Genomic DNA, 18697 nt, shown 5'->3' with positions numbered 1-18697 from the left:
CGTATACCGTGATAAAAGCATTATCAATTAACCGCAACAGGAAAATTTGAAACCAGCATATCCCTACTCACAAAAGACTGGAAGAGAAGACAATGCTGAATAAAGTCGTAATTTTTGCTGTTTTTGGACCAAAATGTATTTCCGATGCTTCAAAAAATTCTAACTGACCCTCTGATGTCACATGGACTACTTTGATGATGTTTTTCTTACCTTTCTGGACATGGACAGTATACCGTACACACAGTATCAGTGGAGGAACTGAGAGCTCTCGGACTAAATCTAAAATATCTTAAACTGTGTTCCGAAGATGAACAGAGGTCTGGAACGACATGAGGGTGAGTCATTAATGACATAATTTTGATTATTGGGTCAACTAAACCTTTAAGACTTAATGCTACTAATGCTAATAGATATGAATATATCTTTATTTTTAAAGGAATAATCACATTTGTTTTTCTTTTTAACAGTAAACCTCACTTTGTTTGCAAAAAAAGGGTTTAATTTTCATTTGATTAGGATAAATTAATGTTTTATGCCTTTATCTGATCACCAGAAAAATAAGACCACTGTATAGGGCTTTAAAAGGACTCCTTACAAAAAAAAGAATAGGTTTAAAATACAGGCCTGTCTTCCTTCTTCTTCTTCTTCTTCTTCTTCTTCTTCTTTTTATTATTCACCATTTGTAAACTGATTTTTACTGTTAGCATTTGTATAGCATTTGAATTAAAACTATATTCACTGAATGTCCTAATAAAGTCCTAATAAAGAATATCTATTTGGATTTGAGACTTTAGTCTTTGCAACTTTACAGATCTTCTTCATGCACCAAGAGCTTTTAACACTCCAAAGAGGGAAAAATTTAAATTGCATCATATGACCCCTTTAATACTGTATGTTTTATAGAAAGAAAGGTACTTCATCTCATTTGATTCTCTCTTTTTACTTGAAACTTGATGATTGAAAACCAATGAGTCTCATTATTCATAAACAAATGATGAATCTCCCATTAGTGCTAAAACAGATTCAAAAAAGATTATTGTTCCTATGAACGGTCTACTCATCAATGAATAATTGTGTTTCAGGGGCCTGATAATGGCCAGCCAAGGATGCTAGCGTTACCATGGGCAGCGTCACTCTGCGCTACTTTTGCTATGGTTGCCTCTTCACCTCTGTGACCTGGTCGATTCTACTCTTCCTGTATTTCCACCTCAGCCAGGAAAGCCATTTGTCCTTCAAAAATGTGCCCGTCCAGGGGCAACACCGCTTTCAGCCTCGTTTCACCCGTGGCCCAGCGCTCCTTCGCAGAGATGGCAGTCAAGTCCGCAAAGGACATGCAATGGAGGCTCTCAAGCCGGACCTTTCTCCAGAGCTGGGTTAGTGGACATATATTCCAACTATAAATGTATATGTTTTCATTTGAATATTTGCTTGTTATAGACATATTGTGAGGAGGTCTGCTGATCTGATACAGATTTTATATTTGATATAAAGTAACAACTCACCACAGAATTATTGTTGATGATGGTTTAATGTATTATACAAAATAAAATAAAACAAACATCAAATCAGAAAGCAGTGTTTGCCCCAGGGTTTCATACAAGCCATGAAATCTGCTGCAAACTAACATGTATTTAATAAAATAAGAATAGTATTGTATTGCTGTTGCTGGTTTTTAAGCATCCTGTCCATTTTGGCATCTGTCTAATTTTGGTTAGCTTCTACCACAATATGAATCTGCACCTAAATATTATAGAGTGGGATTGGCCGTTTAGCCTAGCCTTTGACATCAACAGCAGATGATGTGGGAAGTGGTTCTCGTCTTAAATGATGGTTATTTGGTTAGTAAGATGATTTTTATTTGCATTTTCATGCAATTTTGTTTTTGATTGCCACCCACCAGTAATGAAGCCCTGGTCTAAATCTTCCAGCGAGTGAGATAAAGAGCCTGTGCTGCTCATTTACAGTAATGAGCTCCACCATGTGCTTTTAGAATAAATAGTGTTTTGACAGTTTGTCACCGGTAATTAGAAAAGCCTGTTTGGCTACTTAGAAAAGATGAAATGGCTTGAAAAGTTTTCATGACAGGAAAGAGAAATAGACTTGACTACAATTGGATATTCATTAAAATATGAGTTTTGCAGGCAGCGAGGCAGGTTTTGGAACAGCTTTTGTTGCCATGACAACACACTTACTACCTTTATTATGCTGTGAAGCTGAATCAATCCACCGGTTTAAAAGACTTTTGACTAGACCATCTGTCCTTCACTGTGGGCTCCACTAAATCCTCTGGAAAAGCAGCTTGCTTTTAACAAGCAGCCACTGAGTAATAAGTCAGTGATTTACGAGTGTTCTGATTTCAGGAATGATTTTTAACAAGCAGGACCAAGAGGTACGAGATATGGGCTATCATAAGCACGCCTTCAACGTTCTCATCAGTAACAGGCTTGGCTACCACAGAGATGTCCCTGACACGAGGAATGACAAGTATGAACATCTCTCTTTATGAGGTCAAGGTGCACATGATTTTGAGTAAAACATTCCATATTGTGTAAATGGAGGTGAAGGGACATGTGATTTGGCGTGATACTGCTGTAAATCATCACATGAACACTGCTCCCAACAGGTGCAGAGACCGGATCTATCCCGTGACCTTGCCCACAGCCAGCATAGTGATCTGCTTCTACAATGAGGCATTCTCTGCCCTTCTTAGGACAGTTCACAGCGTGCTGGATCGCACACCACACTACCTGCTCCATGAGATCATACTGGTGGATGACCACAGTGAACTGGGCAAGCTACTTTACTTCTCTCAACATCTCCAGTCATCTCTTCTCTTGTTTTAGTTCACTGAAGCAAGCCGTGATAATGATTGACAAGTTGGATCTGTTCTAAACCTTAATGAGATACCTTAGTGTCAAGAGACTCAACTGGCACTCATGATCTATCTCCTCACACAAGCGACTCAAATAACACACATTTAGCATCCTTTAGCAAACATTTTTTGGTCAACACTCAATTAACTGTCCATTATGCAAGTAACACTGAAGAGTTTAATATATCACCGTTTGAATGCACTAAACATAACTAATCACAAAATGACATCATGAGCCAGATATTTGGTCTTTGTGTATGTGCACGTAATCATTCGGTCAGAAAATATTCTAAACTGTTTAAAGCACCTGTCAAATTCTGTTTTTTCTTAAGAGTTGTAATCCAAAAGACTTGCAGCTTTCAGCTTCCCTAGATTTAACCATTGCCTGTAACATGTTAGTTAGTGTGTGTAATGTAGTAAGTTTGTAACAATTTCCCTTACACTAACAAAGCAAGGAAAAAGTACTGCACGCAAAACATAAGGTAACGGGCGGATCTGCTACCTACTGATATGAATAAAGCCAGTAACAGCTTACTTTCGTTAAATAACCACTAAAGAAAAAATATACAGAATACAATTGACATGTATGTAGACTTGAATTAATTATATATTAACGAAAAAACAATGAAACACAAGTTCAACCAAGTGTATTGAGAGATATATTACATTATGATACCCAGACGGGCAGCAATATGCGCTTATTTCACAGCTGGAGGCACGGCCGCACTCCAACACAGCAAACATTCTCAAATTACCCCTACACATTTAACCCTCAACACCCCAATGTCCCAAGGTCCTGGCCAGCAGACCGAAAGTTCATTCAAGCAACATAAATTGTCCGTACGGACACAACAATGTACTCCGCGAGAAGAAAAAGACACCAAACAAAAATGTAAGGCGAAGCGTGGCGAGAAGCCGCAGTCAATATATCCCCGTGGACTTACGCAATCTCGCCTCAGTCTGTTTAGCCGATGGGAAGATGTAGTAGTCCAGAAAACAATTGTCACGTAATCCACAAAAATAGGGTATTAGTCCCTTTGAGGAATTCTTCCTGCAACTATTACACAGAGCCCGCTAAACACAGACCGCTTTCCCCGTTTGAACTCCAGAGTCCCCTTGACGTCACTTCCACTTCTCCTTAAAACCATATTGCGTGACATAACAATGACGCAAGGACAAAACAAAACAAATAACAGTCCATATAATAGTCCGTGATTACACCACAGGCATCTGATACAACAGTTAGCTTTTTCCATGTGAAGAAAAAAAAAACATACAACCAAGCATGTTTATCATCACCTCAAAAAGCTGTACATAAAGGCAGAAATAGGTGACTATTACATTCCCCCCCCCCCAGCCAGCGGCTTATTGGGACCATAGAATGGTTTCAAGTCGACCACATTTACGTTATCCACCTTCAGTTTATCAGTTAGCCAACGAACACGGTAGTTTACTGGACCTAGTTTTTTCTCTACCCTAACAGGCCCTGACCATTTGGGTGCAAACTTGGCAGAGAATTTAAGCTGAGGCTTTAGACAGAGGATGTGACCTAACCCAGACCAGATCCCCAACAACAAAGTGTACATCTTTGCGTCGTGCATTATAGTACCTGGCTTGTCTGGCCTTTGCCATTCCCACATGTCGTTCGACCTCCTTCAGTAATAATGTATGTGAGTGTACTGTGTGATATGTAGATGTATTGGGTGCAGGAGACTTGTGAATAAGGCGTTCTAACGGGCCTTTAAGGCTGCGCCCCAATGCCAGCACAGCAGGGGACACCCCAGTGGTCTCGTGCACGGCAGTGTTGATAGCCAACCGGAACTCGGGCAGCCACCGATCCCAGTCCTGATGATATTCGCCCACAAAGGAGGCCATCATGGTCTTAAGGGTCCTGTTGACCCTCTCCGTAAGGTTTGTCTGGGGATGGTATGCTGTCGCGAGCTTTTGGGTAACACCCCATGATTCACAGAGGCTGGATAATAAGTGACTAGTGAATTGAGGCCCCCGGTCAGACACAAGGAAGGCAGGTACCCCCCAGCGTGTAAAGATGTCATTCTTCAAGATCTGGCAGACCTTCGGTGTCTTGGCATCCTTCAATGCAAACAGTTCCACCCACTTACTAAAATAGTCGACAACCACCATTAAAACTGAATTCCGGGCTTTACTGAGAGGGAATGGCCCCATAAAGTCCACTCCTATCATCTCCCCTGGTACTGTGACTTCGGTCGATTGAAGAAAACCAGCTGGCTTTTCATTCGAACCCTTGTACTGTTGACAGATATGACAAACTCGGACATGGGTCCAAACATCCTTGCGAACTGTGGGCCACCAGGCCACCTCCAGGATCTTCAGGAGGGTCTTCATCCTTCCTAGGTGACCTCCCAACGGACTGTCGTGGAAGTAAGACAGAAACTCCGCAACTAGGTTAGCGGGAACAACCAGCTGGTAATTAAAGCCACCATACTTAGACGGTACACCCCGGTATAACACTCCCTGCTGCAGCTGGTAATGGATGCGATCAGGTGAGTGCTGACCAATAGTGTGAGCAAGATCTTGACACAAAGGGTCTGTCTGCTGAGCTTTTCCGATGTCCTGAAGCGACTTGGGTAGGTCAGACCAGTAAGATTTTGCGACAGCCACACATACCCTCCCATCCTGTGGTAGAGGAACTCGGGACAGAGCATCAGGCACTACATTACAGCAGCCTTTTTTATAGTGCACACGGAAGGTGAATGCCTGTAGACGCAAAGTCCATCTTGTAAGCCGTGATGACGTCTTGGGACAGTTGAATGCCCAGGCCAGTGCGCTGTGGTCTGTATACACTTCAAATGCCTCTCCTTCAAGGTAATGACGCCACTTTTCCACCGCCCATACAACAGCCAAGCACTCTTTTTCTGAAGTGGAGTATCTCAGCTCAGCGCCCTGGAGGGCTCTTGAGGCAAATGCAATGGCTCTGTCTTCACCCTCGATTGTCTGCATCAAAACAGCCCCCAAACCCACATCACTGGAGTCACAGTGCACCTGAAAACCAGACTGTGGCTCTGGCTGAGCCAGCACTGGTGGGGACTGCAGCAACCCTTTAAGACGTTCAAAAGCAATCTGGCACTGCTCATTACACTCCCACTTTACTCCTTTTTTCTTGAGGTTATTAAGAGGAGCAACAATGTCTGACAGCCGAGGAATGAATTTATGGTACCAGCCCACCAACCCCAGGAATCTCTGGAGACTTTTCAGATCTGTTGGGGCTGGATAAGCTGTAATGGCCTCCACCTTTGCCGTTTCCATCTCCACGCCTTTACCTGAGACCACATGTCCTAGGAAGGTAAGTTGAGTTTGCATGAGGTGGCATTTAGCAACATTCAGAGTTAGGCGGGCCTGATGAAGTTTTTTAAACACTGCCTCTAAGTCACCCAGGTGCTGCTCCCGAGTCTTGGAGAAGACAATAATGTCATCTATGTAGACGAAACAGGTTCGGCCCTTCAACTCCCCCAGAACATTCTCCATCAAACGTTGAAAGGTGGCACCAGCATTTCTCAGCCCGAAAGGCATGACCTTAAATTGGAATAGGCCTAGGTGTGTGATCATAGCTGTTTTTTGTTTGCTTTCCTCATCCATGGCCACCTGCCAGTACCCACTCTGAAGGTCAAGCGAGCTAAAATATTGTGCTCCGTGCATGGACTCTAAGATCTCATGAATCAGTGGCATTGGGTAAGCATCATGGTGTGTTTTGGCATTAACTCCTCTGAAGTCCACACAGAAACGGAGCGTTCCGTCCTTCTTAGGTGTCAAAACCACTGGGGAGGCCCAAGCAGAAGTGGAAGGCTCTATGACATCATTTTTTAGCATTTTCTTCATCTGTTCCTCAATAACCGCTTGCTTTTGTGGTGACACTCTATAAGCTCTCCTCCGTGTTGGCAGCTCGTCGGTAGTCAAGATCTTATGTTTTATGACGTCGGTGGCACCGGTGGAATCTGTCCAAACTGTAGGCCACTTCTGCAGCAGTGGTCTAACCAGCTCAGGCTGTGCGTCAAACAGCGGAACTGGAGAAAGTTTGTTACCGACCTCATCCATCACTGCCATGTAAAAATTAACTGTAGGCTCTGCATGTCTCCACCACAGGGCCTCACGACCCTTAGGCAAGAACCGATACTCTTTGCCGCCTGGCATCACATATTTCCTCAGGTGGGGTTTCAGAACAATTTGGCTGGCACACATGAAATCTAAACCCAGGAGTAAGGGCATACAAAGTTGATCATCACTGAGTACATGTATGCTGACGGTGATATGAGCATCATGAAGGGAGAGGAGTAAGGTGGTTGTCCCCATAGCTTTACTCTCTTGACCATTTGCCATAATGAACCTTGGAATTCCACTTGCACTCAGTGTCTCACCTGCCTTTTTTATGTTGTTCCACAGAGTTTTACTCATTAAGGAGTACGTGCACCCTGAATCAAGGACAGCATCACCACTGGACCCTCGGATGGCTATTGGCACCACCAGGAGGGTTGGAATACCGAAAACGGTGGCCACATCCGCACTATGACCCCGGCCTTGTCCGTGTTCAGGTTTTTTGCTAGGTTTTTTAGAAGAGCGGTCTGAAGGGTGGGATTGTTGTACACGACTCCAATAATCCTTAGAGTTACTCCAATCCTTCTCAATAAGCGACCCCACCTTGACCACCTGTTCCACGGTAGCCACGATACCCCGCAGACCACTGGCCAGCCTTGGATTACATGCACCAAGGATGCGCCGCACAATCTCGTCTTCCTCCATATCTGGTCTCCACTTCAGACAGAGTGCCCGATGATCGTAGGCAAAATCCCGAATGCACTGGGAGGGTGACTGCACCTGTGAGCGGAGCTGATCCTCAATCTCTGTCTGGTAATCAGTGGGAAGAAAAGCCTCAAGGAAAGCACTTTTAAATTCTTCCCAGTTGGAAATCTTGCCGCGGGAAGCCAACCACCAGCTCCGTGCAGGACCTTTAAGAACAGCATTGAGTGTGCCTATGAACTCAAAGTCACTCAGTGGTCTGAGGGTGAGAAAGTTTTCACACTGCTCAATGAAATCAGTAACATCCGTAGACTCCCTCGACTCCCCGAACTGGGGAAACTCCATTCTAATAGGGGGCTTGTTTGTAGCTGCACCAGATGATGAAAGGGTGACATCCCCTTTAGACATATGCCGATTAGCAGATGATAACCCAGCAGGTGTGGAGAAACTAGCTGGCCTCCAAGAGGAACGATATTTATTGCGAGTCTTTTCCAGTTCTTCACCCCACTGCTTATCTCTTCGCTTTAAGCAGTCCACCAACACCTGATCAAATCTCTGCAATTTAATGTCAACATACTCTTTAGCCTCCTTAAGCATTGACTCAATAGATGCTCTGAGACCCTCCTCCCTGTTGAGTGTGCTGTCGTTTGAGTCTTTGAGACGGTTTTCCAAAGTCTCCATCTTAAACTGAAGTTCCTGGATTTGTTCCCCCATCGAGACTCCTTCAGCATCCTCATCCTCATCCAGCGGTGGTTGTTCTTCTGCCGGTGGATCTAAATACAGAGAATCCAACAAGGTGGTTATTTCTGTGACACCACTTTGGTTGTGTCTAGTGGTAACGTGGCGATATGGGTCAACTTTCTCAGAAGGGATGGGTTCTGGATCCCAGTCTATAAGAGAGGCGGCATCATCTTGGGGCCCATAATTTACCACATTAGTCCCCTGCTGGCTTGGGGCAGCCATTAATGGCGTGAATAATTAAATCAACAAGGGTGTGTACATAATGCAATGTAGCAATAATGCAAAGTAATTAACGTGCCTTGAGTGAATGTGCAAAGACTGTGTAAAAATACATATATATAGATTGACTGAGGTAACCTTAGTAAGCTACTATATAGGCTATTTCTCCTTTTTACACTGCCTACGCGTTTAACTCAACAGCAAATAAAAAAATCTCAAAAATCTGTGTATGTTTCTTTGCTATCATTATTCTCCCCTTTCCCCGCAGCATGTATCAAAAGTATTTGTAATGAAAACCCAGAGTAGACAACTTAGCAATATTTTACAGTAGGAAAAAACGGGTATACATTCACAACAATACCAAAAACAAAATCATCCAAGATCCCCATACTGGCCACCACTCTGTAACAATTTCCCTTACACTAACAAAGCAAGGAAAAAGTACTGCACGCAAAACATAAGGTAACGGGCGGATCTGCTACCTACTGATATGAATAAAGCCAGTAACAGCTTACTTTCGTTAAATAACCACTAAAGAAAAAATATACAGAATACAATTGACATGTATGTAGACTTGAATTAATTATATATTAACGAAAAAACAATGAAACACAAGTTCAACCAAGTGTATTGAGAGATATATTACATTATGATACCCAGACGGGCAGCAATATGCGCTTATTTCACAGCTGGAGGCACGGCCGCACTCCAACACAGCAAACATTCTCAAATTACCCCTACACATTTAACCCTCAACACCCCAATGTCCCAAGGTCCTGGCCAGCAGACCGAAAGTTCATTCAAGCAACATAAATTGTCCGTACGGACACAACAATGTACTCCGCGAGAAGAAAAAGACACCAAACAAAAATGTAAGGCGAAGCGTGGCGAGAAGCCGCAGTCAATATATCCCCGTGGACTTACGCAATCTCGCCTCAGTCTGTTTAGCCGATGGGAAGATGTAGTAGTCCAGAAAACAATTGTCACGTAATCCACAAAAATAGGGTATTAGTCCCTTTGAGGAATTCTTCCTGCAACTATTACACAGAGCCCGCTAAACACAGACCGCTTTCCCCGTTTGAACTCCAGAGTCCCCTTGACGTCACTTCCACTTCTCCTTAAAACCATATTGCGTGACATAACAATGACGCAAGGACAAAACAAAACAAATAACAGTCCATATAATAGTCCGTGATTACACCACAGGCATCTGATACAACAGTTAGCTTTTTCCATGTGAAGAAAAAAAAAACATACAACCAAGCATGTTTATCATCACCTCAAAAAGCTGTACATAAAGGCAGAAATAGGTGACTATTACAAGTTGAAAGGATTGCTGTATGTTTGACTCATCAGATGTTACTTTGTTTGTGTGACAGATGATCTGAAGGGAGACTTGGATTCTTACATACAGCAGCACCTGCAGAAGAAAGTGAAGCTAGTTCGTAATGAGAAGAGGGAGGGCCTTATCCGCGGAAGGATGATTGGGGCATCTCACGCTACAGGTCTGACCTTAAAGAGACAGTTCACCCAATAAAACTGATTTCCAAACTGATGAAACCTGTGTTCATCTTCAAAACAAACCTGAGAGATTTCTGTCTCTCGATTAGAAGTCCATGCAACCTAAATTCTGAGACTTCAAAAAGTTCATAAAGAAAGCAGTTTTTATTCTTGTTGTTATTACTATATCTTTCAGTAAGGCGGTCTTCATCGCTGTTATTTCTTTCAGGTGAGGTGTTGGTGTTTCTGGACAGTCACTGTGAGGTGAATGAGGCATGGCTCCAGCCTCTGCTCACGCCCATCAAAGAGAACAGAAAAACCGTGGTTTGCCCAGTCATCGACATCATCAGCGCAGACACACTAGTATACAGCCCCTCTCCTATCGTGCGGGGGGGATTTAACTGGGGCTTGCACTTTAAATGGGATCCAGTGCCCATGTCTGAACTCAACAGCCCCGATGGAGCCATCAGGTATTACCAGTGTGTCTTACATAATGCTAGGATGCAAACTTCTTGCCTTTCTGTGAAATGTTCTATTTTGAAAGCACATTTCAATATTTTTTTTTGCTTCGAGTCCATTAAGTATCAAATAAAAAAAATATATATTTTATTTGTTCATTTACATTTACATTTAGTCAATTATCAGACTCTTTTATCTAAAGCGACTTACAAATGAGGACAATGGAAGCAATCTAAATCAACAAAAGAGTAATGATATACAGTTGCTATAACAAGTCTCAGTTAGCTTAACGCAGTACACATAGCAAGGGCTTTTAAATGATATAATAAATAAAAAGAAAACCGATAGAATAGAAAAAGAATAGAGCAAGCTAGTGTTAGAGATCTTTTTTGCTTTTGTTAATTGTATAATAAATGAAAAAGAAAACAGAATTCAAGAAGAGTAGGAAGCTAGTTAGATATTATTATTATTATTATTTATTGATTTAATTTATTTTTTAAGAATAGAATTAGGATAGTGGTGCTAAAGTTAGAGGATAAACAGTGATAAACAGAGGTGTGACATGCATTCTTTTCGACTCATTAAAAATTAATCTTGCTGCCGCATTCTGGATTAATTTTAAAGTTTGATAGAACTGGCTGGAAGAACTGCCAAGAGTCTGAGAAAGTCAGCTGATCATCAATCATAATTCCAAGGTTTCTGGCTGTTTTTGAAGGAGTTATGGTTGATGTCCCTAACTAGATGGTGAAATTGTGATGAAACGATGGATTTGCTGGAACCACAAGCAGTTATGTCTTGGCAAGGTTGAGTTGAAGGTGATGGTCCTTCATCCAGCAAGAAATGTCTGTTAGACGAGCTGAGATATGAGCAGCTACCATCGGATCATCAGGATATAATGAGAGGAAGAGTTGAGTGTCATCACCATAGCAGTGGTATGAAAAGCCATGTTTCTGAATGACAGAACCTAATTATGCCATGTAGACAGAAAAGATAAGTGGTCCAAGAACTGAGCCCTGAGGCACCCCAGTAGTTAGATGTTGTGACTTGGACACCAAGATACTTTTAAAGGACTTATCTGATAGATAAGACTCAAACCACTGGAGTGCGGTTCCTGAGATGCCCTTTGCCAGTAGGGTTGAAAGGAGGATCTGGTGGTTAACCATGTCAAAAGCAGCGGTCAGATAAAGCAAGATAAGTACTGAAGATTTGGATTCCGCTCTTGCCAGTCTTAGGGCTTCGACAACTGAGAGCAAGGCAGTCTCAGTTGGATGTCCACTTCTGAAGCCAGATTGGTGTGAGAAAGGCAGAGATTTGGTAACAGCTCGTTCAATGGTTTTTGCAATGAAAGGAAGAAGGGAAACTGGTCTGTAGTTCTCTAAAAGAGATGTGCTGAGGGTGGGTTTCTTATTTGTAGCATTACAGTATCTTTTTTTTTTTATACTAATTTTCAGATTTTAGAATAATGGGGAATTCAAATTAAAGTATTTGGACATATTTAATGATGGAAATATTAAATCTGGTTTAATAAAAAAATGCTGGTATGACTCCAGTCTTGTTTCTCTGCAGGTCTCCCACGATGGCAGGTGGGCTGTTCGCCATGGACAGGAATTATTTTTATGAGCTTGGTCAGTATGACCGTGGCATGGACATTTGGGGTGGAGAAAACTTGGAGATCTCTTTTCGGGTAAAATTAGTGTGCTTTTAAGATGCATTGTTTAGTTTTTAATTTGACAAAACCGAAAGGGTTCAGGAGGGAATTGAAGGAGTTGATGAAGTTAATAATAAATTCGATTGAATTTGGTTTAGAACCCTTGGTTTAGACATTTTTATTTAATCTTGGTGACTAAAAATATACTCTCTTGTTTTAAAATATTGTTTTCCATCAGATTTGGATGTGTGGAGGGCAGTTGCTGATCATTCCCTGCTCCAGGGTGGGGCACATCTTCCGCAAGCGTCGACCCTATGGGTCACCCGGAGGTCAGGATACAATGGCCCACAATTCTCTGCGTTTGGCCCATGTCTGGATGGATGACTATAAGGTGGAGATCAATAGCATAATGCTCTTATAAAATGAATAATAAAATGCTATATATGTTGCAAATAATCCTTTAACTCTTCTATCTTTTAGCATTTGTATGTAAGAGAGCTTGCATTGTAATATGAGAAACTTGATTGTAGCACAATGTAATGTATTAGTTTCCTGGAAGAGTGGCCAGTTATACAACATTGCCTGAATAAATGGAAATTCTTTCAGAAATATTTGACCAATCAGAATCAAGTATACCATAGTGCTGTATAATAATTCAACTTAGTTGTACATAGTTTTTTTTTCTTAAGTAGTGTGTTCATGTGCATTTGCAAAAGGATTCAAAAGTGATAACTGCTCAGTCTTTTCTTGTCAGTATTGTAGTTTAATTTAATTTTTTGAGGCAGGTCTCTTTATTTAAAAAAAAGAAAAGAAAATGTTTGTTATGCCCTTATTTGTGGCCTGGAGTACTTGAACATGAATTGCTGAAAGTCAGACTGCAGTCGCAATTGACTTATTTCATAGAAAATCACAGTACATGATGCGCACAGACTTTTATTTCTATGATTTCATGCAATCAGGGGGTATCAAACATGTTTTGTAATATTTTGAGATTATGATGATGATTATGATTTAAGAACACATTGTTTTCATTTTTCATGTGTCTCCTAGCAATGAGGTGCATGTTTCTGCAGGAGTTTGTTGTTTTTTTGAAAGTCTGGCAAGATTTTCCTCAGGCAGCATGTGTATGATCCCCAGTTTTTCTACCATTTATAATTTTTGGAAAGTGTGATACCTAGTGTTTTATAGAAATTGTGTAGTGCATTCCAGCCTTAAACTTGTGATTCTAATTTAGAGTACAACGTTTGACCTTTCGGATGGATGAGAACAGGTATTACATGTTTGTTTATTTATTTATTTTTTGTAAAGCAAAAAAAAACATGTCCACCCTGACCCCGATTCTTTAAATTCACTCAATAAATTAAATGTTTTTCGCTAGGTTGGACATTGACAGCTGTAGTGCTGTTAGTTGTTCAATGCTGTTGGCAGCACATGTAGAGTGTTTCATTACATGATGAATTCTTCATGCGTGTTTGAATATTACAGCTGCGTCCATCCCGCAGAACTTCAAAAGGCTCATCATAATTGGCTCCTCTAAGAGATAATTGACCCAGTTAGAGGAGAATGTAATTACCTGTGTCAAACACACTAATGCTCTGCTCCAACCGGTTATTCTCAAGATCCTGCTTAAGTGTCAGCTACTTTCTCAGCAACATTTGTTTACTCCTATTCTGTAACTCTTTTTTTTTTTTTTTGCTTCAGTGATGTGTAAATAGTGTTGAATTATTTTCCAGCTAATGAAGGAGTTTTTATTTTTGGTAGCACTGTTCGCATGTTTTTTTACTTGATGGGGTACTTCACTGATGTCATTACAGTGTATTATACAATTGCAGTACATGATGCTAAAGATTAGTATATTAAAGTGGCCCATTATGGATTTTTGGGAAATGACCTTTCATGCAGTACGTAACACAGCTCTTAGTGAATGAAAACATCCTGCAAAGTTTTAAATCTGAAAGTGCACGGTGTAAAACGTTATTGTCTCTAAGTCGACTCTGAATCATTGAAATTAGTCTTTTAGTTGTTTTGTTTTTTAAATGAATCCCAAGCCGTTTCATGTTGACTTCTACATGAAACATTACATATCGCCCGCCCACTTGGTCTTTTCGCATTGGTTTGAATGAAAATGCAAATTAATTCTTTGCCACTAGGTGCAGCTTTTGGAGCTGTAAAAATAGTTTCCACGGTAACGGCTGTAAACAAAGTAGTACTGCTCACAATGAAATGAAAATAAGACCAATCAGACCAATCACCGCAGATTGAATTAATCATTGAGTGAATCGTTTGGGAGTCATTGAGCAAAGGTAAAAATAAGACAATGAAAGTGTTTTTTGAACATGCTTGCATGTCATTCATTTTTGGGCTAACGATTCCTTTAATACTTGCTTATGGAATTGACTGTGAAGCAACTTTTCACTTGTGATCATGATTTGTCTCGCTTATGCTTTTTCAGTAAATGTGATGATTGAAGATTTCTATTGCATATGTGTATGTGTACATCAGGAGCAGTACTTTGCCTTGCGCCCGGAGCTGAGGAACCGTGACTACGGGGACATCAGCGAGCGGGTCGCTATTCGGAAGCGGCTGCAGTGTCATTCCTTCAAATGGTACCTGGACAATATCTATCCTGAGATGCAGGTCTCCTCCCCACACAAGCCCCAGCAGCCTGTCTTTATCAACAAGGGTTTGAAGAGACCCAAAGTCTTGCAGCGGGGTCGGGTAAGACCTCACATTGACCCTTATATTTCCCAGGCCCTGTAGCTCTGTGGCTCAATAAAGGACTGCATGAATATTTGGCTGTTGTTTTCTAGGCTTGACTCTCACAACATACAAACACACTCAACTCTCTTTTTTTGGGAGTCATTTGTAATCTTTCCATTACTGGACTCAAATGAACGGACAGCTGTCTGTTTACACAGCAGAGGGCAGTAGAGCAGCTCTTAAACAGGAACTGGACAGACTATTTATTAAGTCCACTGATGCTTTGCATAATTTTCGCACTGCATTATTGTTATGCAAAATAATATTTAGAATATCATCTGATTTAGCATTTTTTTGAGCCTAAAGGTTGTTAGTTATCATTATGTACTATATTAATGGACAGTAAGTGGTGGTTTAAGTGTTGCTCTATGAAAGCAATCAGTTAACAGGATTCAACTTTAAATTAAAATTGACCTAATTTATTAACGCTTCTGGTTTTATTGTAAGTGATTGGTAGTCTGTTATCTCTTTTCAGCTCATGTCACAAATCCCTCTTATTTTCGACCTGTTCTTTCAATCATCCACTTTTTACACTCCAATCAAAATGTGCAAATCTGAGATGACTTAGAGAAAACTTTAGAAATTAGTCATTTATTTATTTCATTATTTCACATTTAAAATATAATTTTTTTTTTTGCATACATGTCAGTTCACATAAATAAAATGCAGTAATGTATATCCCCCAGACCATGAGATAAAATATTTGTAGGGGTTCTATAAATGGGCTTTTCCAAAAATACTCTGTGTGTGTGTTCTCTTTTAGCTGCGTAATCTTCTGGCTGACAAGTGTCTGGTGGCACAGGGGCGTCCCAGTCAGAAGGGAGGTGCTGTGGTGGTGAGAGACTGTGACCCCCAGGACCCTGAGCAGGTCCGTTCATCAAGCTGCTGTCATTCTCCGATTATTCTAGGCAGCTATGAAGTGTATTTTGCTGATCATTTGCTTCTTTTTGCAGCTCTGGTTATTTATTATTATTCGATCCTTATTCATGCTTCAAACATATATTGCTATTCAAAAGTTTGGGGTCATTAATACTTTTATTCAGCAAGTTGATCAAAGTAACATAAAGGCATTTATGTTTCAGAAGATTACCATTTCAATAAATATTTTTCTTTTTAACTTTCTATTCATCAGAGGGAGAAAATGTCTCAAAAGATTAAGCTGCACAACTGTTTTCAACGTTGGTAATAAGAAATGATTTCAAACATGAATGCAGGGGTATTCAGACGAACATGTCACTGAAGACTTAAGTAATTCTTCTCTGTCATCACAGGATTTAATTTACATTTTATATGTATTTAGTTAATATTTAAATTAGGAGTAAATCTTTCACAATATAACATTTTTCTGTGTTTTTGATTAAATAAATGCATCTTTGGTGAGCATACGAGGCTTTGGGGAAAAAAGAACCTTACAGATCCCTCACTTTTAATGATGTGCAATGGTGCCTATTGTTGCTGTTGCTGTCATTTAAAATCTGTCTTTTCTCAGCTAAAAAAAACAAAACTGATTGTTATATGCTATAGTTTAACTGATATAAACAAAACATAGACAAAAATGATTAATCACGATTAATCGCTTTCAAAATAAAAGTTTGTTTACATACTGTATGTGGGTGTGCTGTGTAAATTCATTATGTATATAGAAATATAAACACGTGTATACATTAAGGAAAAATATTTGATTTACATATAATATAAATTATATACAACTATGTATATATATATATATATATATATATATATATATATATATATATATATATGTATGTATATATATGTATATATACGTAAGTATACACAGTACACACACATAAAATATGTAAACAAAAATGATATTTTGAATGCAATTAATCGTTTTGCAACCCTAAATTGAAAGTTTGATAAGTCTGAAAAGAAGCAGGTTGAAATGAATCATTACAGTATATATAAATATCAGAAGACCATATTTTCAGTTTTTTGATCAGTGTTGTGTAGATGTTTTGTCATTTAGATCTATGTGTTTTTGCGTGTGTTTTGCAGGAATGGGCCTACGATGAGGAGCATGAGTTGATTCTCGCCGGGCTGCTGTGTTTGGACATGTCTGAGATTCGTTCTTCTGACCCGCCGCGCCTCATGAAGTGTCACGGCTCAGGGGGATCTCAGCAGTGGACACTGGGGGTGAGACTCTTTTACCTCATGTGTCCCTGTACTCTACAACTACAGCTATTTTAAGTACCGTATTTTCCGGACTATAAGTCACACTTTTTTTTTCATAGTTTGGCTGGTCCTGCGACTTATAGTCAGGTGCGACTTATTTATCAAAATTAATTGACATGAACCAAGAGAAAACATTACCGTCTACAGCCGCGAGAGGGCGCTCTATGCTGCTCACTGCTCCGGAAACCTCTCACTGAAAACATAGAGCGCCCTCTCGCGGCTGTAGATGGTAATGTTTTCTCTTGGTTCTTGGTTCTAAATAAATGCGACTTTAAGTCTAGTGCGACTTATATATGCTTTTAAGTAAGAAAAATACGGTAATCTTTTCATAGTTTTTTTTTTTTTTAAACAAAGCCAAATTTGTTTTTCGTAATATGCAAATTGAAGGCTATATAAATATAAATACATTCGTGGTATGCAAAAAAAGAAGATTTTTTTAAGTGATCATGTACACTTCATTCTTATTGTATAGGCCCCATTATGTAACAAAATAAGTATAATAATAAATGTGTGTTTGTGCTTTCAGAAAAATAACTGGCTCTACCAGGTGTCAGTGGGCCAGTGTTTGGCTGTAGCTGACCCTCTCAGCATCAAAGGATATGTTACCATGGCGATCTGTGATGATTCGGGGTCCCAGCAGTGGCAGTTAGAGGGTTGAGGATGCTGGAAGTGAGGAACAGCTATAGCCCCCCCTCTGGCTGAGGATTGAACTGCACCGCCGCAGTGCCCTCAGCTCAGACACGGTCACAGACCCTTGCCAGTCCAGACCGCTGGGACAGGATGTTGTGAGGAGGAGCTCAACTTTCAGTTTCCGCTTTGGTCTGAAGCTTCCTTGACCCATGTTCTTTATTCAGAGTTTATTCAAGTATTTGTAAGTTTTAATCATTTTAATTGGCTCTTGAAATGTAAACGATTTGCACAGAAAAACTATTTTCGATGTATTACAGATGTTCATAAATATAATCATAGTCTGCAAGATTTTAAGTTCAACATTTTTAATTATGAATGCACCCTTTCTTAGCATTACTTAATTGTACTTGCCTTTTTTTTCAGTCGAGTTAGCGGAAGCTGTTATTTTGAATTTCTTAATCTGATTTTATTTGATTTCGTGATCACTGGATTTAATAAATTGCAAATGTATTGGGTCGTTCCGTGATGGGTTAGTATTTTCTTATTATTGCTGGTATTCCAATATAGATGAGTTCAGTAGAACAAATAAATAATACAATAATAAAACCAATCAGATTGGTAAGCTACTTTATTACAGTTAGTGTTAAAACCAGCAGCTTGGAAAAAAGATGGAGAGAGAGTTTTACAACTCTTAATCATCTTGGACTGACTATGAAAGCTTCAGATGTGTCTTTTTTTTTTTTTTTTTTTTTTTTTTTTATGGGTGAAGGTACAGAAAATTGAAAGTCCTATGAGAATGTAAATTGCACTTATTGTCATTTTGTATATGGAATTGCAAATACAACGGTATAAAAATAAAACATTCAATGGTTGATTTTAATTTTTTTATTGTTTTTGTTGAG

The 18697-nt window shown here is 40.0% G+C and overlaps 1 protein-coding gene across 1 annotated transcript in view; it reads left to right on the top strand.

Annotated features, from left to right (window-relative positions):
• galnt11 (UDP-N-acetyl-alpha-D-galactosamine:polypeptide N-acetylgalactosaminyltransferase 11 (GalNAc-T11)) overlaps positions 1 to 18675 on the top strand; it is a 30132-nt gene extending 11457 nt beyond the window's left edge. The window contains exons 2-12 of the mRNA XM_059524374.1: positions 1083 to 1373; positions 2361 to 2484; positions 2624 to 2790; positions 9982 to 10107; positions 10332 to 10572; positions 12128 to 12245; positions 12448 to 12600; positions 14712 to 14927; positions 15733 to 15837; positions 16989 to 17126; positions 17692 to 18675. Of these exons, the coding sequence (XP_059380357.1) occupies positions 1121 to 1373; positions 2361 to 2484; positions 2624 to 2790; positions 9982 to 10107; positions 10332 to 10572; positions 12128 to 12245; positions 12448 to 12600; positions 14712 to 14927; positions 15733 to 15837; positions 16989 to 17126; positions 17692 to 17823 (1773 nt within the window). The 5' untranslated portion in view covers positions 1083 to 1120 and the 3' untranslated portion in view covers positions 17824 to 18675. The remainder of the gene's footprint in view (positions 1 to 1082; positions 1374 to 2360; positions 2485 to 2623; positions 2791 to 9981; positions 10108 to 10331; positions 10573 to 12127; positions 12246 to 12447; positions 12601 to 14711; positions 14928 to 15732; positions 15838 to 16988; positions 17127 to 17691) is intronic.
• The last annotated feature ends 22 nt before the right edge of the window (positions 18676 to 18697 follow it).

This window comes from Carassius carassius, chromosome 35 (genome assembly GCF_963082965.1).
Source record: "Carassius carassius chromosome 35, fCarCar2.1, whole genome shotgun sequence".
NCBI lineage: Eukaryota > Metazoa > Chordata > Actinopteri > Cypriniformes > Cyprinidae > Carassius > Carassius carassius.
Note: the sequence above shows the minus strand (reverse complement) of the source record. Positions and strands in the feature narration are given on the sequence as shown.